The following is a 23820-nucleotide window of genomic DNA, read 5'->3' as shown; positions in this document are numbered from 1 at the left end:
CTCTGCACACGGCTGCCCCTATGCCGCTGGTGGTGCAGTTTTGGTACATAGCTGACCCCTGCTGAATCTTGGCTCCGAAGACTGTGATTGGAAGTTTAATACTTACCTGGTTAACCGTACTATTGTTTTCCCCATAGGATAGCATCGGACTGTGTTGAAAAGTTTCTGTTGATTTTTCAAAGTGAAAGGCATTTTTAATTAAAAACGTACTTACATGATTACGAAGACTTTGGACTTAAAATAAAATACAAAATATTTTTGTTTTTATTGGTCTGGATTTCCTTCTTGAGTCGTGTGTCCATTATTGATCACTGTTGTGCAATAAATGTCTTGCACTGCTCTGTGTAAGGCCTAAGGCTGCTCTCCCACACTACCACCAATAGAGCACTTTGTGTTTTACATTAAGCGCTGAACACTTTTGGAGAACCCCTGGACTCTGTGCACAGTATTACCACCTAATGGCAATATCATATACAGAGCCAGCTTCTTACAACTGGGTACAGGTTCTCACAGACAACATAACTGCCAATGTAGTACTGCAACAAACAGAGCGGTGTGGGGTGCTGCAACCTGTGCCAGGAGACTCTACGTTTGTGCAAGTGGCAGAGCGCTCAGGGCATCTCCCTGGTTACCCAGCACCTGGCAGGATCTTTAAACGCCAGGGCAGACAAGCTCAGTAGACGTTGCCTAGCAGATCACAAATCCCAGTTACACTCAGATGTCGCACAGGGCATCTCCAAAAAAATGGGGAGAACCCCAGCTCAATCTATTCGCCACCAGAGAGATTGTGCAGTGTCCAAACTTTTGCACGTTAAAGTTCTCAATGCGGTTCTCCCTCGCAGACACTATACATCGGAATTGAGGTGCGGGGCTCCTGTTTGCTTTTTCAACCCTCCCTTTCCTGCCCAGTGTACTGAAAAAGACCAAGAAAGACCGGGCCCAAGTCATCCTAGTGGCCCCAGCCTGGCTAAGGAGAGTGTGGTATCCGGATCTTCTGGCCATGAGCCCATGTCCTCCAAAGCGACTGCCTCTTAGGGAGGACCACCCTATCGAACCAGCAGGGGTGAGTCTTACATCTGAGCCTGCACAACCTACATGTGTGGAGAGTGGACGATAACAATTGATATTTTTCGACCGTCGTCATGAAGAGGTCATTGTCATCTTGGCAGCCAGATTTCCCTCCATCAAAACTGCACAGGCGGAACGCTGAGAGAAGGTTTATTCTGGTGTTCCTCCCGTGACATTCAAACCTGACAAGCCAAGTTAGCAGACATCATAATGATCTGCTTTTCTCTATCCCAGAAAGGCCTTGCGTTGGCAACAGTTAAGTGTCACATAGCTGATGTGCATGCCCTTTAAACTGATGCACATCTGCTCTCTTCATCTGCTGACAATAAAAAGTGTTTTTTTTTCATCACCACAATAGTCCCTTGGCAAGTGAGCTAACTCCAGGCTTTGTCTGTGCAGCAATCATATACATCCTTCTTCCTGGACAACTTGGTCTCTTGGACAAAAGTGGCATTTCTGCCAAAGTTTTTTAGACCCTTTCACATAGGGCAATTAATCAAGCTGCCAGATTTTTACGCTCCACCTTAACCTGCTAAGGAAGAGGACTAGTTCCACTGTCTTGATCCTAAGAAGGCCCTGAGCTTTTACATCAATCGGACCAGAGACCATTGATTGGACAATTACTTTTTTGTGGACTTCTCTGAGGCCAAAAATGGGAAAGTGGTGCAAAATGGAACCATCTTCCAGTGGATTGTCTTGTGCACAAATATCTTACAGTGGCTAGCCACGTTTCTTGCCTCCAGAAGGCTTGCTCGCTCAATCCGCCAGAATTAAGGGTGCTGCCACTGCCAGGCTGTAACATGAGCATCTCTCCACATGTTTTCAAAGCTCTTTTGTCTGGACAGCCAGGCTTAGCGGGATCAGCACTTCAACCAATCTTTCCTGCAGGATTTCCTGGCCTGAGCCATTCCACAGACCCACCAACTGGGGAGGTACTGCTTTGGTATCTATTCACAAGTTGAAGAATCTGTGGGTAGAAGTCTCTCTCAGAAGAACAAGTTACGTGCCTTTGGTAACGCCTTCTCTGGTAGACTCGAACTGCAGATTCCTCATGACCCACCCTCCTCTCTGTTCTCTTGAATGGACTCATGTGGTCCATTAGTAAGATCCCATTCTAGCGATCCTCACTCTGGCATATTCTGATTTCTTTGGGCTCTGCATCCAGTAGCGCAGAGATCAGCAATAATCTGACGTCAGCATACCAAGGTGGCGCAGATCTAGTGGCCCGACGTCACATCCGGGAGGGACAGATCCGATTCAGTGCCACATGATGCCACCTAATGATGCGCGAGGGAGCTGCTATTCAAAGTATTCCATTCCAGTCTGGCACCTGTGGGTATTCTCAAGGTGAGGAATCTGCAGTTAGATATACTCTCCACCAGAAACGGCGTTACCAAAAGTAACTAACTTGTTCGTTAAGCAACAGGTACTGGGATGGACACTTTGTGTTTATTCTTATTTAAAAGAAAACGGATCATAGGTTGGCTGAGCACTTCAATGACGGCAGTTAAATAGATCAGCAAGACACAGCAGTCTCAGGGATCACACAGAGGGTGCTCTTGGTTGCAAGTCTTCATGAGACATGTCAAGGTCAGCTGGTTCATTTACATGTTTTACTTTAAGTTAAAGCAGAAAAGAAGATTTTGCATATTTGCCCAGGTGTCCTGCAGCCTATGTGTTTTTAACAACTGCATCAGAGCAGACAGAAGCAGTCCCTGCATTGTTAGTCCTGGCTGTATTTTGAAGCGAGTGTCAGTAGGACTAGGACTTAGCCCAATATTTGTCTCTAGCTTGCTTGTCTTGCCCACACACAAGTCCACGCGGTCCTATCAATACTCGCATCAAAGATACTTGGTGCTGAACCTTCGCATCTGTACTAATTCTCCTTAAATTGTTTGTTTTGCCTTCAGTGGTTAAACACAGAGCTGTTCACAAATGATTCTTTGAAATCAAACTTTTTTTGTAAAGGCCATGTGGATTAAAAGACCTCTTTTATGATATAGACCAAAACTTTGCAATCAATATCCCTCAGCCAGTTCCACATTTCAGTTCTATGCCTACGCCTGTCTCTACAGGATATTTTCCTTTGTCAGAAACATGTTAACCTCTCTGCAGGTTTGGTGAGCTGCAAATTCCAAGACAAGGAAACACACATTTTTCCAGAATTCCCATGAAAGCCCTCTAGCAGCCATCAGAGCACTCTCCATCTTGGCAGAGACTGCCCAGGGGTCCCTGCCTCTTATCCCTTTTACATGTTAGTCTCCAATTGTTTAGTGAAAACTTGGTGTCAGTTCTCACAACCTACCTCCTGAGTGTCAAAGGAGAACAGGGATGACCACCGTTATCTTCTGGAGCTCATCGCTGATGTCCTGGTCCTGAAATTCATCCTCACAGAGCTCCCAAGAATGATGCTTCTGGTGTGGGAACATCCTGTAGATCTAAGCTAACCTGTTTTTGCTGTCCCTTGACCGGGAATGAAGAACATGGATTCATACCGGTGCACTATCGACTCAGACATGACACTTTATTGTCTGGTGGGGTTATCTCTGCCTTCTTGGTGCCAGCACCTTTTTATGTTATAGTTTAATTATTTTTTTTTAAATTTCTTTATTAGTTTTATTTCTCCAAACCATTAGAGCAGGTGGAAATACAAACATACAACATTTCCACCTCAGCCAGGGTGGTGTTCGTTTTCACAGTAATACATGTCAGAGTGTAGACCGCATGTCACCTCCGTGGAGATTCCGCTATCTTCAGTATTCTCCTCTTCTTTTCGCGCTTAAAGATAACTTAACAGTAATTACCCCCATCCACCCCCCCGGGTCTATATAACTTGAGGTCTGTGCATCATAATATTTATCTTGGGTCTCTGTGTGTCTCTTCCCTTTGTCCTGAGGCCTCCCCCCTCATAGAAGACGTCTCCCCCCAAGCTTTCCGGTCTAGGTTGGGATGCCTGTCCTGCTATCTCCTGTATCATTGCCCCCCACGCCATCAGGACTTCGGGCAAATTAGCATCCCTCCTGGTGTACCGTATGTGTCCCTCCTAAGCTAAAGCCCACTCTCTTAGGTCTGTCCTCCATTTTGCTAGTAAAGGCCCTTGCTGGGGTAGCCAGTGGATTGCAATACGCCGCTTGGCTATAACCAGGTCCAGCATCAGAAATCGCCTGCTAATCTTCCGCTTAGGATCTCGGGGAATAAAGCGTAGGAGACAGGCACGTGGGTCTAGGACGATCGTCCACCCCGTTATCCTGGCCAGATCCTCAAGGACCGCTACCCAGTACGTCTGGATCGTTGGGCACTCCCACACCATATGCGGAAAATCCATCTGATTGTTGTGACATATAGGGCAATGTGGATCCCTGGAGCTATCGATGGCCTAGAGCCTCCTGGGTGAGAGATAAGTCATATGTATGATATTATGTTGGATTTGTTTGAAGCGGTTACTCACCGACACCTTCCGCACACTCTCATGTATTTTTTCCCAGTCTCGCGTTGTGATCTCCTGCGGGCACACCTGCTGCCATTTGTGTTCTATCTTTACGGGGCCAATCATATTATCTTCCCTCAGTGCCCTGTAGAGGTGGGTAACAAACTATCGTCACCCTGCCATAGTGATCATGGTGACCAGGGTTTGGGTGCGCTCCGGAGCCTCTGGAAACGAGGGCCATAATTACCACGACGTTGCCGCTATTTTAGCGTATTGCAGAAATCGCCTTGATCCCAGCTCAAAGGTGGTCACCGCCTCCTGATAAGTGATGAATTTATTTTCCGGGTAGAGGTCGGACAACATCAGGCAGCCCCCCTCCTTCCATTTATCCGTGGACATAACCTGGTCTATTTGAGCAAAGGGCGGCATCAGCCAGAAGTCCAGCTCTGAGGCAAACGGCCGTTCTCGGAATAGTCGTCGTACCACCTAGTTCCATATTGCAGCCACCAGCCGTACCAAGGGAGGGCCATGTTCTCGGTGCCCACCCTCCCGCCATAGAAGCGCTCCCAGCTGTTGGTCCCCATATGTACCTGCCAGCAGGAATCTCTCCCAAGAGGGATCCGTGTCCAACCAGGCTATTGCATGTTGCAATTGGGACGCGTAATAGTAAGTTCCAAATCTGGGATCTCTAAACCCCCTTTGCCCCATCTACGTTTCATGACCGCTAGACTTATCCTACATCGCATCACAATAATAGGACCGGCAACGCGTCCAGTTCCCTGAATACCCGGTGCGGAAGTTCAAATGTTATAGTTTAAATGTTTCTGTTTTACCTACCTGTAAGTAAAGGCTTGGTCTAAATAGAAGAAATAGATCGTACTGGGCATTAAGTTTGAGTGTTGTGTAATGTTTCGACCTGTGTCACAAGTTTCTAGTCTTTCACCATCTTCCAGAGTAATCTCACAGACAGCTGTACTCTCCCTGTTCCTTCAAGTGCCTCAAGGCACTATCTTGGGTATCCAGTGACCGTGTAGTGCTATTGGTTGTCTTGGTATATCGGTCATCAACAACAGAACCCACATAAGATATTGCCCAAGAACCAGCCTCTCACTTCCAATTGGATGTTTTAGCCTTTGGATCTGCCTCAGAATTTCGACATTATTCACATCGAGTTCACATGCAGAGGATTGCATCTTGGGTTAGGAGAATTCAGGACTGCCAGGGGCATATTCCCGATCACATGGTCAAGAAGATTTCCAAACATGCGTAGGTATTCGGTTTGTCTTACATGTAGTAATTGGAGCCAATATCAATTCTCTTGACATGTCAACCTGTCCAGCCAAGGGTCTTCTCTCACCAGTAATAACTATCTTGTGTTTGAGACTTTGAACATAATGACAACGCTTCTTTTGGACTCTGAAAGTAAGTGCTGATTGAAGCTCCTCTCTTAAAAAACTGAGTTCTTTGTGACCAACAACTGTAGGACTGTAATGGTGCCAAGTGTTCCTACCGGTGCACGTTTATGGTAAAACAGTGTTTATGACAGAGCATGTTGATGCGTGCAGTGCAATGAAATCTACATTTACGAGCTGTAATTAGTTTAATCTGCTCCTTCTAGAAGGTCATAACTGTTCCTTCTATTGGGAAAATAGTGAAGAATCGAAGAATTGGAAATGGCTCATAATGTCTGTTAGCCGTACGGATTTGTGCAACCGCTGGTAAACATTTCTGTCAGCCAATAAGTCGGAGCACTGTTTGCTAGTGTAATTGTGTGCCTAAATGTCTTTGCGCCTGTTTTCCTGTCTGCGCATCTTCCTGTGGTCCTCTGTAGCAAAGGTCTATGTTTATTCTTGATGAATTTGTTGGCATCCTGCCCAAACTAACTCTCCCTCCTTCCCAGGTCATTGATGTAAATGCCTGCCTGTCTTTGTGTGTGCTTGCAAGTGTGTATCCTTCTGCAAATCTGTCAGTCCATGTGTTGGTCTGTGACTGTCACTCTGTGACCATTTGACAGTCTGCTTGTTTACAAGTCTGTCTGTCCACAAGCCTCCTTGTATAATCACTGTTTTGTTTTCTCTCCTTATTTGCATTCAGTCGAAGTTAGAGGAGGCACTGGCCTTGGCCTGTGAGTTCCAGAACTCTCTGCAAGATTTCATTAACTGGCTAACACAAGCAGAGCAGAATCTGAACATGGCGCCCCCAGCCAGCCTTATCCTGGACACAGTATTCTTCCAGATCGATGAGCACAAGGTGAGCTGTCTTAGGACTATCCGTTCTCTGCGCTTCAGTGTGTGATTGGGGTGTAGGGTGTCAGGTAGCTATGGCGTTCTCTGCCTGTCCTGAAAAGTGTTCCTTTCTTAGTCTAACCAGTGAACTATAATTTTGCTCATCCAATGGAATGATTCTAATTCAACCCATTATTATAGAACCTTACTCCACCCTTTGTGCTCTGCTGACTTTCTGTCTTCCTGCATTAATGGATGTCTTAGGCATTGATTGCAAAGTATGATTGCTTCTTTTCTGGCCTACTTTGCATTTCCCCAATTCGACTTGACAGTCTGTGAGTTCACTGAAGATTGTCCCTAATTGTGTGTGACATGCAACAGTAGAGCATGGGCTTTGCAGTTAGAGAATGCCTCCAGATGTTACCCTCATACCCTATGGGGATTCTGGCAGTGTGTGGTAGATAACGAAGGAGCACAGACTTATAGCTGTATATACTGCTGCAGGGGAAGTGACTTGTCTCACCTATATAAAATCTGAGCACACCCCCCATCTTCCCCGTCACCTGGTGTCCTTGCCTTCCGTAGACGGTGTGTGTCATGTAATGTTGAGCGTTGCAAATGTTTGGCGTGTGTATCAGGTGTCTGAGTGTAAGATGTCTGGTGTTTATTATGTACACTGTCTTTGGGTCTGTATGAGACCGTGGCTTCCCTGCAGTTGTTTTCACCTACTTTGTATGACCTTTTGATAGACTGTGTAGAACAAATGGTACTTCCCTGCTTTAAAAAAAAAAAAAAAAAAAACTTTTCACACTATTCCAAATCCACTGATTGCTGGTCTTTCCTATTTCAGTTGTTGAGCTGGCGGTCACCTAGCAACTAGGGAAACATTTCTGAGTCATCTAAACAATACCTTGAACAGTTTTGACCAGCTATTGTCTACCAGGAAAAACATTTAAAAAATAGAAATGGTATCCCAATTGGAGTGCTTTAAAATTTGAAGACCTCAGATTTTATGATTGGCCAGCAGTCCCGACTTTTAGTAAATACTGGCCCCTATGCTCAGTATATTGTATGTTTGGAGTTCAAGCAGGAGATGGTTTGCAAGTCAGCATGTAGAAGAGACTTTACCAATGACAGAATCCTGTTTCCAGCAGTTTTCATCAGGTGCCTGTTATAAGCCATAGAATGTGGAAGAATAGTTGCTGCTCTTCCCTCCTTGGAAGGAGAAGCTCAGGTGCTTGTGAAAAGAGAACAGCAGACCCCTGACTATGCAGACAGTACAACCCAACCATATAAGAGCTACGTGGAGTACGTCTTGATGAAGTGAGCACCTTGTGTAGAAAAGTGCCCCTTATTGACGTGGTCGCCTCCACTTTTTGCCTGGTATTTGATGCAATTTTGACTGAAGTGCGCTGGGTTCCTGCTAACCAGGTTCCCAGTGTTCTTTCCCTAAATCAAGGTAACTGTTCCATTGTACCCCAATTGGCAAGACCTTTAGCACCTCTGTAAGTCCCTAATAAATGGTAGCCATAGTACCTAGGGCAAGGGTACTACAGAGAGTACCTAGGGGCTGCCGGAAGTATTTTGCCACCCTATGGGATCCACCACCAAACACATGCAGACTGCCATTGCACGCTGCTTGAAATAGTTCAAGCAAAGCTGAAAACACAACATGGCATACAAGGGTGCAGCATGGGTGGGGGGTGGGGACAAATTACTCAACAATGTAAGTTAACTTTGTGTATTAGGCCCATATATAGTGACTGGTTTACCAAAAAATAGTAATGGTTATTTTTCTAAATTGGTCTCGAATTTCTTCATGAGTGTGTCTCATTTATTGACCTGTATGTAGAACAAATGCTCAACTCTACCCTCTGATAAGCCTAAATTGCTCGCCCACACTACCACATAACAGAGCATTTGGGATTATTAATTTAAGCCCTGTAAGCCAATAAGGGTCGTCTGGATTTTCTACATTGTGTACCTTATTTTGGTACACTATATAAAAAGCCAGCTTCCTACACCTTTCTGCCCCACTTGCTTGTAGCACCTAAAGAGAAACGCAGAGATGCATTCAGAGATTGCAAGTCTGCATTACTTTCAACTTGCCCGTACCATTACAGATCTGTGTCTTCCTGGCTATAGCCCAGAAGTGGCATGAAGGTTTTACCTCTTCAGTCTAGGACTTGGTGCACTGTCCCGTTGGCTGCAGTTGGTCACCCTCATTCAGCAGTTGTTTAAATACCTCTTTGTTGTGCTAACTGTTCCCAACTTTACCGACCCTTGATCCAAACTCCTCATCTTGACTGGTTGAGGCTGTTGGTTCTTTCAGGGTATGTCTCACTGGGTTTTCGTGCCCCCAGGCATTATTGTTGTGAGTAGCTGTTACGCAGTCTGCAGACGGAGATTTTAGACCAGTTTAGCCTCCAGCTACTCTCCCTTTCTCTAAGTGACTATAAACATTGCACAGGATCCGCAGATTGTGGTCCAAATTTGTGCAGGCAACTAGGCTGCAGGAATTTTCAGGAGAACTTTTCTTTAGTACTTTGAGCTAACTTCTAAAATACTGTTTACTGGCATCTCCGACAACACTGAACTCTTTTCTAGTTGTCACTGAATACATACACACAAAAAGGACAATGCAAATAAAATCCTCTGTTATGCTTTCTTGTACCACAGTTTCAGGTGTAGTTCCACATTCCATCTCTCATGACATCACCTTCTGGGCTGTTTCCATCTTTTTCTGTCATCATCGTTGCTGGTTGTGCTTTCCCTCCATTCCTATCATCCTATTAGCTCATTGGGGCATTTTCTGTGCAACACTCATAGGTATGTTGGCTTACAGATATTGTCGGTTTTGTGTGTGTTTGTTAAACAGCTTCACTGCTTTATTTTCACAGGTGTTTGTAAATGAGGTGAACCAGCACCGGGATCACATCATTGAACTGGATAAGATGGGGAACCAGCTGAAGTTCCTCAGTCAAAAGCAGGACGTGGTTTTAATCAAGAACCTGTTACTCAGTGTCCAGTCCCGCTGGGAAAAGGTGGTTCAACGCTCTGTGGAGCGAGGCCGAGCCCTGGACGATGCCCGAAAGCGTGCCAAACAGGTGGGTGTTAGGAGTGGGGGCCCGAACATGTTAGGTTTAACAGAGACTCAAACCCTTACAGCTTTTAACAGCTCTTGTCTTCCTCCAGTTTCACGAGGCATGGAAGAAACTCATTGACTGGCTGGAGGATGCAGAGAACCGACTCGACTCTGAGGTGGAGATTTCCAATGATCCTGACCGAATAAAGCTGCAGCTCACCAAGCACAAGGTAAACAATGACCCAAGAGAAACATCCTGAAGTATGTACATAAAGCCTAGGTAGAATCTTCTATAACCCATAATCTGATAGAGACATCTAGCCACAGATTCCTTACCTTTGAATTTCCCAGGTGTCAGACTGGATCTGAAAGATTTTTCTTCGAGCGATTCCCTTACGCGCCGGTAGGGGGCGTCGGTCGGCTCCACGTGACATTGTCACTTCTTTTCTTTCAGCACCAGTCAAGCGCTAATCCGTGAAGAGAGCTATCCTCTGTCACTTATTGACAGAATTTTTTGACATTTTGTAGACCCTTTTTTGTTGTGCTATGTTTTTTCACCGTTTCTAGGAAGTCTTCTGTCTTCAAGCCATGCAGCATCTGTCACCGTGCGATGTCGGTGATGAACCCACTGCTCGTCTGCCTGGAGCGCAACCACAAATCGAAGATGTGCTCTGACTGCCTGGCCATGGCTCAGAAGGCTTTGATTTCGTGGTCCCTAAAGCTGCTTGCAGCTGGCAATCAGCACCGCGTCGTACAACTTTTCATAGAGCTTGTTCACTGTCCCGTTCGAGAGGAAGGTCTGGGCATCTCTCCAGGAGTCCTAAGACTTCTTCTTCTCACTCAAGTCATTGGGACACTCCTGTAAGAGGCACAAATACCATAAAAAGTTGAAGCCCGTCGGCCGATGCTACAGAGTACTCTCAGTGCTCTAGGCCTCATTCTCCGGAACCTGTGCCTTAGTCGGCTCAATGGCTCTAAAGTTTTCCGGGAGCGGGAGGTACCCCTGCCCAACTAGGAGAATTTTATGAGGCCATGCGCCTCATTTTAGGATGGCCTGACCCCACCGGCACGCCTTTAGGCCCTGTGAGGTCAAAGGGGGCTCCATCGGGTTCCGTGGCTCCGGCGCTAGTGAGCCCCACCCCCCATGGTTCTGGCAATGTGTGGACCAACGACAGTCGTGCCTTCCCCAGCGCTGATGCCGCTGGCACCACCCAACCCCCACCCCAATTCTGATTCTCGATGCTGAGACGGATCGGCGACAGAACCTACAGGTCCTAGGTTGTTTCCTCAGCCTTACTCTGAAGGGCTAGGATTGGAAGAAAATTGAGAGGGGTCGCTTGCCCCTTTACAAGACCAGCCTTATCAAGAAATGGACTAATATGAGGAATTGGGTGAAGGCAGCGGAATGGATACCTCACCAGAATCTGACCTGCTTTATCCCCCTACTGTGGCTATGGATGAGGGAGCATCCCATGCTATAGTAGTGCGATTGGCGGCTCAGGTCCTGGACCTTCAGCTCCCTTCTGTGGCGGTCAGGACTAACATCTTGACAGAGGTCCTGCAGCCAGGTGTCTCCTTCTCGGAACCCTTGTTGCCCTTTAGCAAAGCCTTAATGGATGTCCTACTGGAACCTGGTCCAAGATCAGCACAGAGGGTCCTGTGAATAGGACAATTGCCCGCTGCCACCACCTTACCCCGGGCGACCCAAACTTCCTCTCAACCGACCCTACCCCAGAGACCTTGGTAGTCCAAGCCTCTACCTCCAAATACACGTTCCCTTCCTCTCTGCCGGACAGAGAATCCAAGAGGCTGGACAGTTTGGGCAAGAACACTTTTTCTTCCGCCAACCTTGCATTGTGATTGATGTACACTGCGTTTTTATTGGACCATTATTCCCACACCCTGTGGGAAATGGTTGCGCAAGTTGTAGAAAGTTGGCTCTTTATATGATATATCAAAATGAGCGATATCGTGTGAAGAGTCCAGGGGTTCCCTCATGAGTGTACAGGGGGTTTGTTGTGGCAAACCCAAGGTGCTCTGCTAGGGGGGTAGTGTGGTCGAGCAGCCTTAGGCTTATCACAGAGTAGTGCAAGATATCTAGAAATACACATAATGGTCCATAAATGAGACATGTGACCCGAGAAGGAGATCCACACCAATTTATAAAAATAGCAGGTATATTTATATATGTTTAGGCATCAGAAGAAAATGGTTCAGGTAAGTGCGTTTTTTAAGTAGGAATTCTTTTTAGTTCCAAAAGTTGTCAAAGTGCAATTTCTGGAAGCTGCAATGTTATCCCATGGGACGAAAAGTCAATGCAGCATTCAGGTGTAGTACATCGACTTACTGGACCCTTCTCAATGAGTTAAGGTGAGTGGTGGACAAGGTCCAAGGCAGCACCAGCAGAACATCACCGGTGGCACTAGGACGGCTGGGTGCAGAGGTGCAAAACAGCGTTGGGTGCCCAATGTTATTCTATGGAGAATGGTCGTGGTACAAAGAGGCTGTGACTGGGGGCCAGTCAGGCTGGACCAACAGGGAGGCTAAGGCCTCATGATGCTTGGGGACGTAGGGACACCTTGGGTCCTCTTCTCCATAGCCCAGGGGTGACTGGTGCAGAGGTGTCTTTAGGCGTCTGGTTTTCTTACCATGAGCAGTCGCAGTAGAGGGGGCCTGTGTGCAGAGGCGGCAGGCGACGTCAGGGAGTCCACCAAAGTTGTCACCACACTAGACTCGGTCTCTGGAGGGCTGGGGGATCACACTGACACCGTTGACTCACTTCAACTTGGGCTAGGAGAAACCGGTACAGTGGTGTCTTCCGGTGTGGAATTTCTGGGGACATTAGTCCTTCCATAGGTGTTTGGATGCCTGGAGGATGCCGGGAAGCAGTTCTGCGGCTTCTTGGGAGGTCGCTGTTCCTGGGTGAATTGCTGGCAGGTCTCCCGGGCTTTGGGGACTCATCAGCTGCACAATAGTAGACTTTTGGTGCAGTTGGCGAAGGCAGCAGCAGGCCGGCGAGGTTGGCACCAAGTCAGTTGCTGGATCTTCTGTTCTTGCAGGGTGCAACTCTTCTCGTCCTTCGTCTTTCAGGTCGACCGGATCTGTATTAGGCTCCCCTAAATACCGAATTTAGGAGCTCTAGGTAAGTGTAGGGTAGTAGCCAATGGACTATTGACCGATGGGATCACTACGCCCCCTATATGACCAATTCCTGTGGGGAAGTGGGCATAATCATGTCCCAGAATTCCTAAGTATGCCATCACAATGGAGGCTACTTCTGAAAAGTCGTGTCCACCTCCGTTTAATCCATCTTATGGGTGATACTAGCCTGGGGGTGGCATTCCTACCTGACTGTCCAGGTGGCCAAAGGGGCTCTGGACAAAGGGGGTTTAGCTTCCTTTCTTTTGAGGGGAGCCAGATTCGCATTTCAAAAGCCTAATTTCTTTGAAGCTAGCCAGTCTAGGAAGGCTAATCAACAGGTCATCCTGTTGGAGGGAATATGACACCCTCTCCCCGGACAGGCGTTTGTTTTGGGTCCCCTGAGAGCAGAAGACTTTCACCCTAGGAGATCAGAACAGTGTCTCGGGTGGCAGACCGGCAGAAACCAGTCAGCGAGCACACCAGAGTCTGGTAGGTTTTCAGGCGGCACCTCTAAGGCACCCTTTGTGTGCATGTATTGGTAAATCCAATACTGGAAACCGTGTGGGTTTATCAATACAAGATGTTTGATACCAAACATCCCTATTTTCAGTGAAGCCATCATGTAGCTGGAATACTTGTTTTCACCACATGTTCCAAAATGGCTTCCTTGTCCACTTGCACTGGCAGTAATGTAACTGACCAGCACAAGGGCATATCTGTTCATGAAGGTATGCCCTCCCGTTTAATACAAAGCACCCTGTCGTAGGGCTGCAAGGCGTGCTGTAGGGGTGTTTTACAAGTACTACATGCAGTGTTAGGGGGTTTGTCACACAGGGATGTGTCTCCGGACGTGTTTTCAGTTTTGTCTGCACCACAACACACAGCCTGCGATAGCAGCCTTCATGAGTTTGGTGAGGGATCCCTTAGGGTGGCACAATTCATGCTGGAGCCCTTGAGGGACCCTCTTTAGTACCTCAAGCCCAAGGCACCTGGGGTACCGTTTACTAGGGATTTGTAGAGGGTGCTAAAGGTATTACCAATTGAGGGAACAAGTGTAAAGTTTTGGGAAGGAGATCTAGCACTGAGGACCTGGTTAGGAAGAGCCCAGTGCAAAAAGTGAGGGTGAACATGTCAAAAAGAAGTTCTTACACATGTGATGCCACAGATCACAGAGGAGGCCCGGGCCATCCTCTCCCACGTAGTATCAGACGGGAGAGATGCAGTAAAGTTCACCATTTGTTTTGGTCTCGACGTGATCGACTTGCTGGGCAGAGCGATTTCATCGACAGTGGCTGTTCGATGCCACGCCTGGTTGAGAGCATCTGGCTTTTCAGTGGATATCCAGGCCTCACTCATGGACATGCCGTTTGATGCTACTCATTTCTTCGAAGACAAGGCATACATGGCACTGGAGCTCTTTGAGGCCTCATGGGATACAGCCTAGTCCTTGTGCCTTTCAGTGGCCACATGCCCCCTGTCTGCTTTTTGCCCCTTTCCTGGCTACGGAAGGGACTTTCAGCCGTGCCAGCCATACCCCAGCTACAAGGCTATGCAAATTCAGCAACCTCCGTGCGGCTAAGAGCGCGGCTCGTGACGACCCCGGGGGTTGAGCGGTCAGACCCAACCACCACCCTTGCAGCCTCTGCCTCCAAATCCTCCTAGTCTTTCCCTTCTAGATCAGGGGTGGCCAGTTGGTGTCAGGATCAGCCATCACCTCCACCTCTGGCAGAACATCACATCGGACAGGTGGGTCCTCCAAATAGTCCAAAGGGGCTACTCCCTCCCCTTCGAGACTACCCATCTCTCCATGCCTCCATCTTACAACCGGCTGATGGAGGATCATCTTGCTTTGCTTCAGGAGGAAGTAATGGCTCTCTTGGCTAAGGGAGCTATAGAGTGGGTACCGGCATCAGAAGAAGGCTGTGGTTTCTATTCCCGCTCCTTTCTGGTCCCGAAAAAGGACAAGTGTCTGCAGTATCCTAGATCTGCGAGCCCTCAACTACTTCCTCAAAAAGGAAAAGTTCAAAATGCTCACACTAGCTCAGGTCCTGTCTGCAATGGACCCAGGAGACTGGATGGTAGCGTTGGACTTGCAGGGCGCCTATTTTCACATCCCCCGTCCTGCCTGCTCATCGGCACACTCTGCTGTTTATGGTTAGCAACGAGCATTTTCAGTTCACCGTGCTCCCCTCTGGCCGTACCAGCGCCCTTCGGGTGTTCACCAAGGTGATGGCAGTGGACGCAGCTCATCTGCACAGATCAGGGGTGCCAGTCTTACCCAATCGTGACGACTGGCTGTTTAAGGTGGGCTGGTCCAAGGTTGTCTTCTCCCACCTACAGAATAAGGCGAACCTCCTGCATGCGCTGGGGTTCACTATCAAGGTGCCGATGTCACACCTCACTCCCTCTTAGACACTCCCTGTCATCCGAACCTTCCTGAACACAGTGCAGTTTCTGACTTATCCTCCTGAGCAGGGAGTCCAGGATATTCAGGCTATGATTAAGATATATCTGAAAGAGACACGTTAGTGATAGATTCCTTACCTTAGAATATTCCCCAGGTGTCAGTCTGGATCCGGAAAGTTTTCTGCTTAGCAGTACCCCTGCGCACCAGTAGGTGGCACCGTGCTGCTCCGCGCCCGTCACTGGCGTTGTGCGCGCCGAGATGATGTCACGGAGGCTACTTAGGCGCCACCCATGCGAGCTGACGTCAGTTCTTTCTTTTTCCACGCCGAAAGCGCAGATCCGGATAGAGCACGTACCCCGGTCAATTTTTGACCACTTTGTTTAGACTTTTGTCTCCTGGTGCACTTAGGGATGCCCGGCTTTAAGTCTTGTGGGTCGTGCCACCGTAATATATCAGTGGCGGACTCCCATGATGTCTGCCTCTACTGCCTGGAGGCCGAACATGACTCCCGGGATTGTCGGGACTGCCGTGCCATGGCCCCGAAGGCCTTGCGGGAGCGGTGCCGAAAGTTGCTGGAGGTCCAGCACTCCTCTCACTGCCGCTCCGGGTCTAGGGGCCGTTCGCGGGACCACTCGCGGGAACAGAGCCGTCGCTCCTCGGACTCTTAAGTCTTCACCTTCAGATAAGCGACGCCATAAGAAGTCGTCGAAGAAGCGTGCTCGCTCTCCGACGTGCCCCTGTCGCTTCCCGGAGGCGGACGAGGGGGACAGGGTCTCCGCCCCTGCGGCTCCTCCGGAGCCTGGGAGTCCTGCGGCCTGCCCGCTATTCCCGGGTCCGTTGGCGACTCCCTGTGTAGGCCTCGGGTTCCCGCCTGCGGGCCCCGCGGTCCCGTGTCCAGATCCTGTTGACCCGGCGGCTCTGGCCCGGAGCCACTGGATCCAGCACCCGTGGCTCCGGTGCCACAAGGTGCAGCACCGCTGGCTCCGGCCCCAGCGCCACCCCTGGCTCCACCACAGGCACCGCACTGGGTGCCGTTTATCCCACCCCTGCCCCGGTTCTCGGACCATTTCGTTCTGACCTGGGATCATCATTGGGATGCGGTTCCGGGTCGGCCCCGCCCGGCGCCGCTGGCCTCCTCTCCTGCTCCGGTCCTGCCACCGCGGCCGGCTTCTTCTACCCCAGAACCGGATGAGGACTGGGACGGCTCCGAGGACCCCCTTGTGCGGCAGTGTGACTCCGAGCAGGATTGGATGGATGACCTTCAAGATGCGGGTGAACTTGATGTGTCTTCTGACCCGGGGTTTGCCTCCCCTCAGCCTACTTTAGAGGAGGGCGCTTCCTACACTATGGTGCTGCGTCAACCTGCGGAGGCTCTCCATCTCGACCTCCCTATGGTGGCCCTCAAGACCAACCTCCTTACGGAGGTGCTCCAGACGTAGTCTACGTCGTCGGAGCCGCTGCTCCCTTTCAATGAGGCCCTTACCGAAGTCCTCTTGGGCACTTGGTTGCGGCCGGCCTCGGGTCGCCGGTGGATAAGAACGTCGCTAGGCATCATTGCCCGGCACCTGGTGACCCTGCCTTCTTGACCACTCACCCCACGCCTGAGAGCCTGGTCATTCAGGCCTCGATGTCGCAGAGTGCCTTTCCCACAGCTCCGCCGGATAAGGACTCTAAGAAGCTGGACCAATATGGCAAGAGGTTGTTCTCCTCGGCCAGCTTGGGGTTGCGGTTGGTTAATACCGCCTGCTTGTTGGGCCGTTACTCCCACGTCGTGGGGGATACGGTAGCAGAGGTCCTGCCTCAGTGTTCTGAAGAAGTCGAGGTCGTTTGCCATCAGGTGTGGTCTGGACACGGCTGATTCCTTGGGCAGGGCGATTTCCACGACTGTGGCGTTGCGGCGTCATGCCTGGTTGCTGTCTACCGGGTTCTAGCTTGATGTCCAGAGCTCGTTCATGGACATGCCCTTTGAAGGCTCTCGCCTCTTTGGCGACAAGGCGGACAGGGCCCTGGAGCGCTTTAAGGACTCACGGGCCACGGCTAAGTCTTTGGGTCTTTCCACTAAGAGCCCTGCCACACCTGGGTTTCGTTCCTTTCGGTCCAGGGTAAAGGCACCCAGTGACGTTCCTCCGCAAAGCCTGTGCAGAACCTGCCTCAGCCTGGCCGCGGTTTCCGCAGGGGCGGGTCTGGTAACCAGCGGGCGGGGCAGTCCACCTCCGCACCCGTAGCTTCCACCTCCAAGCCTTCCGAATCCGAGCTTCAGGGGGCACCCCACGCAGGTTGGTGGCAGGGTCCGGCACCACCTCCACCAATGGCGCAGTATCACTTCGGACAAGTGGGTGCTGCAGCTAATCTGCCAAGGTTACTCGATCCCTTTTCTGTCCTCCCCTCCAGCCATGCCACCTCAGTACCACCACATGTCGGGGGATCATTTGGCTCTTCTCCGTCAGGAAGTCACGGCCCTCTTGGCCAAGGGAACCATTGAGCGCGTTTTTGGGCCAGAAGTAGGACGTGGTTGTTATTCCCACTACTTTCTGGTCCCCAAGAAGGAAAAAGGAGGCCTGCGTCTCATCTTGGACCTCAGGAACGTCAACCTCTACCTCCGGAAGGAGAAGTTCAAGATGTTGACTCTAGCTCAGGTCTTGGCTGCCCTCGACCCTGGAGACTGGATGGTAGCGTTGGACTTGCAGGACGCTTATGTTCGAGGCATATGAGCTGCAGATTACACACTTGTGCATAGATCGCCATCTGGTGTTGGGCCCGGCTGTTTGCAGTTGTTTTTCCTCTTGAAAAGTCTTTGTAAGTCACGAGGTCGGTGACTCCTCCTTTGGATCGTATTGCGCATGGGCTTCGGCTCCATCCTCAGATTGTTTTTTTCCGCCATCGGGCTCGGATGTGATCTTCGCGCTCCGGTTCCGAACAGCTTCCAGTTCGACGATCGACGCGCAATCCTCACCCCAATTCGCGGTATTGTTTTCGATCGCGATCTCCCCACTCGACGTGGCTCTCATCGGCAAGAACCTTCGATTCCAGTCGACGACGGCCTTCGGGCCTACCCAAGCTCCGGTCCTGGCTAATGGAAAGGACTCTCTTCAAGAAGTGCCCTCGATGTGGGTCCAAATTCCCCCACACCGATCTCCAGGAAGTATGTAATCTCTGCCTCTCCCCTGAACACGAGGCTCGAGACTGTCCGGCGTGTAAGTCCTTCCGGTTCAAAAAAACCATTCGAGACCGAAGGGCCAGAAGAACCATGGCACATTCGTCGACGGGGATTCCGGACGACATCTTCGGGGAAGGCGTCGACGCTCCAGAAGAACACCACACCGACGATGGACTCGTCAGCGCCTCCGAAGCCGACGATTCAGATGTGGAGGACATAACTCCGGCACAGAAGGTCGTGAGTACTAATCTACCCCCCACCGGCACCGAAAAAGGCTTCGGTCACGCCTTCGCCTCCGGGCCTAAGCAAGACCAAAGACACTGCTTCCCACACTGCACCTTCGGGACCGGTAAAGAAGCCGATTAAGCCTTCCGGCGGCTCCGGCTCGGGCCAGCCCACCGTCGGTGCCGATAAACACTCTTCGGCGCCGAAATACAAAATGGCCTTCGCTTCGACACCGAGCCCCGCACCGAAACACTCTGTGTCGAAACCCAGCTCCAGCTCCTCGGTACCGACACCATCTTTGGCACCGACAAAAGCACACAAGGCCACCGACACTCCCATCTTGGCGCCTACCAAACAATCGGACCTTTCCAAGCATAGTTCCATACAACGAACCAGCACGGATAAAGCCAAAAAACCAACGGCCCGACGCCGACGGACCAACCAACCAACCTCACCAGAACTCTTTACACCGGATCCATTACAAAAAACACTAATTAGGGATCCTAAAACCGGACATTTGATGCTCTCCATCAAAAAGAGACAGCTGGAAAAACCTGCTCCGCCTGCACCTCCAAAGAGGAGTACTCTGCTACCTCCCCTTTCAGAATACCTTCCCCACCTCCACCGCCCCCTCCACCTTCCCCTCCTCCACCTCATCATTCCCCAACACCCTCACCGGATGATGATGATCAGGGGGATCCATATGATGACATAGGAGACGTGCCCCAAGATTTACCTACAGGGGACCCCACTCCCACAGGCTCCCCAGACCCATGGGACGATTATAATATCCCTGACATCCCTAACGTCTCACAGGATGATCTCTACCTTTCCAGACCTTCCCCACCAGAAGACTCACTGGAGTTCAACCATCTACTACAAAGGGCGGCACACTATCATGGGGTAGATCGCCATACCGACCCCGTGGATTTCCTCCTCGATACGTTTGACACCACACATAGGACTACCTCCATATTGCCTATGCTCAAGGCAGTTATAAAACATGCGCCAGAGGTCTTTAAAGACCCAGTCAGAGTCAGGGTCATTGACCTGCGCATTGAAAAGAAATATAAATCCGCCCCTACAGATCCCTCCTACATCAGAGGGCCAGCACCACTAGATTCTCTGGTAGTGTCCACAGCACATAAAAGGGCCGACTCCCAAGCGTCAGGCGAAGCAGCACCACCTGACAAAGAGTCTAAACTCTTGGACGCATCAGGCAAGCGTACTGCATCCCAAGCTGCCAACATATGGCGTATCGCTAATACACAAGCGCTACTAGCCAGGTATGACAGGGCCCATTATGACGAATTAGAAGCCATAATACAACATCTCCCTGATAAATACAAACCTAGTGCCAACGAGCTAATTCAGGAGGGCAAAACCATTACTAATACCTCCATACGTTGTGCCCTAGATGCAGCAGAGACAGCCTCCAGGGCCATCAATACTGTCCTCCTCCGTCGCCATGCCTGGCTAAGGATCTCAGGTTTTAAACCGGAGGTACAAGCCTCCATCCTCAACCATCCCTTTGACCAGGAACATCTGTTTGGTCCAAAAGTGGATGAGGCCCTAGAAAAGATGAAAAAGGACACAGACACTGCAAAATCCATGGGAGCCTAAGAATCACACCCTCCCAGGTGCTCCTTTCGCTGCTCTTCCTTTCGGAGCACATCCAGAGGCTATTCCTCCGACACCGCTTCCACCCCATATAAGGCCCCTACCCAGTCCACCTTTACAAGGTGCTACCAAAGAGACGGCTACAGGGGCAACAATAACAAAGGCAGAGGCAAGACAAACACCACCCGCTCTGCCACCGCACCTACGCAATGACTTCCCTCCACTCCCCCCAGACTATCTCACTCCGGTCGGGGGCAGAATCCCAAATTTCCTCCCTGTCTGGGCTACCATCACCTCAGACAAATGGGTAACACAAATAATTCAGTCAGGCTACTGCCTAGAACTAATATCTACCCCCCAAACATTCCACCCAGACAGCGCCCAATGTCACAAGAACATCTAACACTACTAAAGCAGGAGGTAATCTCCCTCCTACAGAAAAGGGCGATAGAACACGTTCCTACCAACCAACAAAATATGGGCGTCTATTCCCTATATTTTCTCATACCAAAAAGGGACAAGACTCTGAGGCCCATCCTAGACCTCCGGCCCCTGAAGAGATACATACACTCAGACCATTTTCACATGGTAACGATTCAGCAGGTACTTCCACTGCTTTCCCAAAACGACTTCCTGACCACTTTAGACCTAAAAGACGCTTATTTCCACATTCCAGTGCACAACGCTCACAGGAAGTTCCTCAGATTTGTAGTGGACGGCCAACACTACCAATTCAAAGTACTCCCGTTCGGAGTCACAACAGCACCACAAGTATTCACCAAGTGCCTTGCAGTAGTGGCAGCACACCTCAGGAGACAACACATCCATGTCTTCCCATATCTAGACGACTGGCTAATAAAAGCCAGTTCATACAGCCAGTGTGTACAACACACGCATGCCACTATCCAGCTACTTCACCAACTGTGCTTCACAGTAAACCACGCAAAGTCCAATCTACAACCATCCCACATAAAACAATACCTCGGTGCCACCATAGACACCTCAAAAGCGCTAGCCTACCCCAATCCTGCCAGGATTACAAGCATTCAGGCTCCACGCGCAAAATTCATGGCACAACACTCCCTTCCAGCTCGAGTGTTTATGCAACTAATAGGGATGATGGCCTCTTGCATCTTCATTGTACCTCACGCAAGACTCCAGATGCATCCTCTCCAAGAGTGCTTAGCGCGCCAATGGAACCAGGCCCAAGGTCAATTAACAGATCTGGTGTTGGTAGACGGTCGTACCCATCACTCTCTGCAGTGGTGGACCACCACAAACCTTTCCAAAGGTCGACCGTTCCTGGACCCGGTTCCCCAGATAGCACTAACAACAGACGCATCGCTCTCCGGCTGGGGAGCTCATCTATTACATCTCACCATGCAGGGCACATGGACACCTCAACAGAAGTTACTCCATATCAACCATCTGGAGTTACTAGCAATCTTCTTAGCCCTAAAATCTTTTCAAACACAGATCTCAGGCAAGGCAGTGCTAATCCGCACAGACAACATGACAGCCATGTACTATATTCAAAAACAAGTCAGCACACACATTCCACAGCTCTCTCAGCTAGCACAGAGCATATGGAGATGGGCCATACCCCAGAAAATCTTTCTCCTAGCTCAGCATGTCCCAGGAGTCCAAAACACTATGGCAGATCTGCTCAGCAGACAAACACAACAAATCCACGAGTGGGAACTCCACCCACAAGTTCTACACCCGTACTTTCAAATGTGGGGGCATCCACAGATAGACCTCTTCGCCACCCACGAAAACACCAAATGCCCAAGCTTCGCCGCCAGATATCCACACCCATTGTCCAAAGGAAATGCAATATGGATGAACTGGTCAGGCAGATTTGCGTACACTTTTCCGCCTCTCCCACTCATTCCACTAGTGGTGCGCAAACTACAGCAACACTCCCTCACACTAATCCTAGTAGCTCCAACTTGGTCCAGACAACCGTGGTACACCACACTGCTGGAACTATCTGTAGTACCGCACCAAAAATTACGCCTCTCTCCACACCTCTTAACCCAGAACCATGGAGATATCAGACACCCGGACCCAGCTCAGCAAAACCTTGCGATCTGGCTCCTGAAATCCTAGAATTCGGTTATCTAAATCTTCCCTCTGACTGTATGAACGTCATCAAAGAAGCTAGGCGGCCCACCACTAGGACGTGCTACGCCGTCAAGTGGAAACGTTTTGTTGTCTATTGTCACAACAACACCATCAATCCCCTAGATGTCTCCATTCAACACATCATAGGCTACTTACTCCACCTGCAATCTAGCCTATACGTCCATTCGCCTGCACCTCGCAGCCATAGCAGCTTACCTACAAAACAGGCAACATCTATCACTCTTTAGAGTACCTGCCATTAAAGCCTTCATGGAAGGCCTTAATAGAATAACTCCCCCCAGAGTGCCACCCTCACCTGTGTGGAACCTAAATATCGTTATCACCAGACTAATGGGGCCTCCCTTCGAACCACTACACAAATGTGAACTCCAATTTTTAACATGGAAAACCGCTTTTCTTGTAGCCATCACTTCCCTCAGAAGGGTCAGTGAGATACAAGCACTTACCATTCAAGAACCTTTTCTACAAATGCACCATAGCAAAGTTGTTCTCCGTACCAACCCAAAATTCCTCCCAATCTGTAGAACTACCAGTATTCTCGCAACCACAGACTGTTGCAGAAAGAGCTCTCCACACCCTAGATGTCAACCGAGCCTGACTCTACTACATCGAGAGAACACAACCTTTCCGTAAGACCAACAACTGTTTGTCTCTTTCTCTCCTCCACACAAGGGCAACCCCATCTCCAAGTCGGGGATAGCTAGGTGGATTGTCAAATGCATTCAGATTTGCTACCACAAAGCAAAACGAACGCTATCCGTACCCCTAAAGCCCATTCTACACGTAAAATAGGGGCTTCAATGGCTTTTCTAGGGAACATCCCATTAGATGATATCTGCAAAGCAGCTACATGGTCAACACCGCACACTTTCACTAAACACTATTGTGTAGATGTGCAAACTAAGCAACAGGCTAGTGTGGGCCAGGCTGTACTCAAAACATTATTTCAAACCACTGCAACAGGTACGGGTGGCCACCGCTAAGGATGGGTACTGCTATATAATCTATGCACAAGTGTGTAATCTGCAGCTCATATGCCTCGAACGGAATATGCTACTTACCAGTATGCATCTGTTCTTGGCATGTAGAGCTGCAGATCTACACATGCCTCCCCGGCTACCTTTATCTGTTCCAGTTTATCTTATTTTGATACTACACACATGGGCCTCTTCACTGTTATCACTACGCTCCATCTTTCCCTGCTGGCGAAAAACAATCTGAGGATAGAGCCGAAGCCCATGCGCAATACAATCCAAAGGAGGAGTCACCGACCTCGTGACTTCGAAAGACTTTCCAAGAGGAAAAACAACTGCAAAC

At 49.7% G+C, this 23820-nt stretch overlaps 1 protein-coding gene across 5 annotated transcripts in view; it reads left to right on the top strand.

Moving 5' to 3' along the window:
• MACF1 (microtubule actin crosslinking factor 1) overlaps positions 1-23820 on the top strand; it is a 1146281-nt gene that overhangs the window by 990264 nt on the left and 132197 nt on the right. For all 5 annotated transcript variants that reach the window (XM_085648361.1, XM_085648360.1, XM_085648359.1 and 2 more), the window contains 3 exons: positions 6590-6745; positions 9621-9827; positions 9916-10035. In XM_085648361.1, the coding sequence (XP_085504487.1) occupies positions 6590-6745; positions 9621-9827; positions 9916-10035 (483 nt within the window). The remainder of the gene's footprint in view (positions 1-6589; positions 6746-9620; positions 9828-9915; positions 10036-23820) is intronic.

Source organism: Triturus cristatus, chromosome 3_2 (assembly GCF_964204655.1).
Source record: "Triturus cristatus chromosome 3_2, aTriCri1.1, whole genome shotgun sequence".
Classification (NCBI taxonomy): Eukaryota; Metazoa; Chordata; class Amphibia; order Caudata; family Salamandridae; genus Triturus; species Triturus cristatus.
This window is presented reverse-complemented; position numbering and strand designations above follow the sequence as displayed.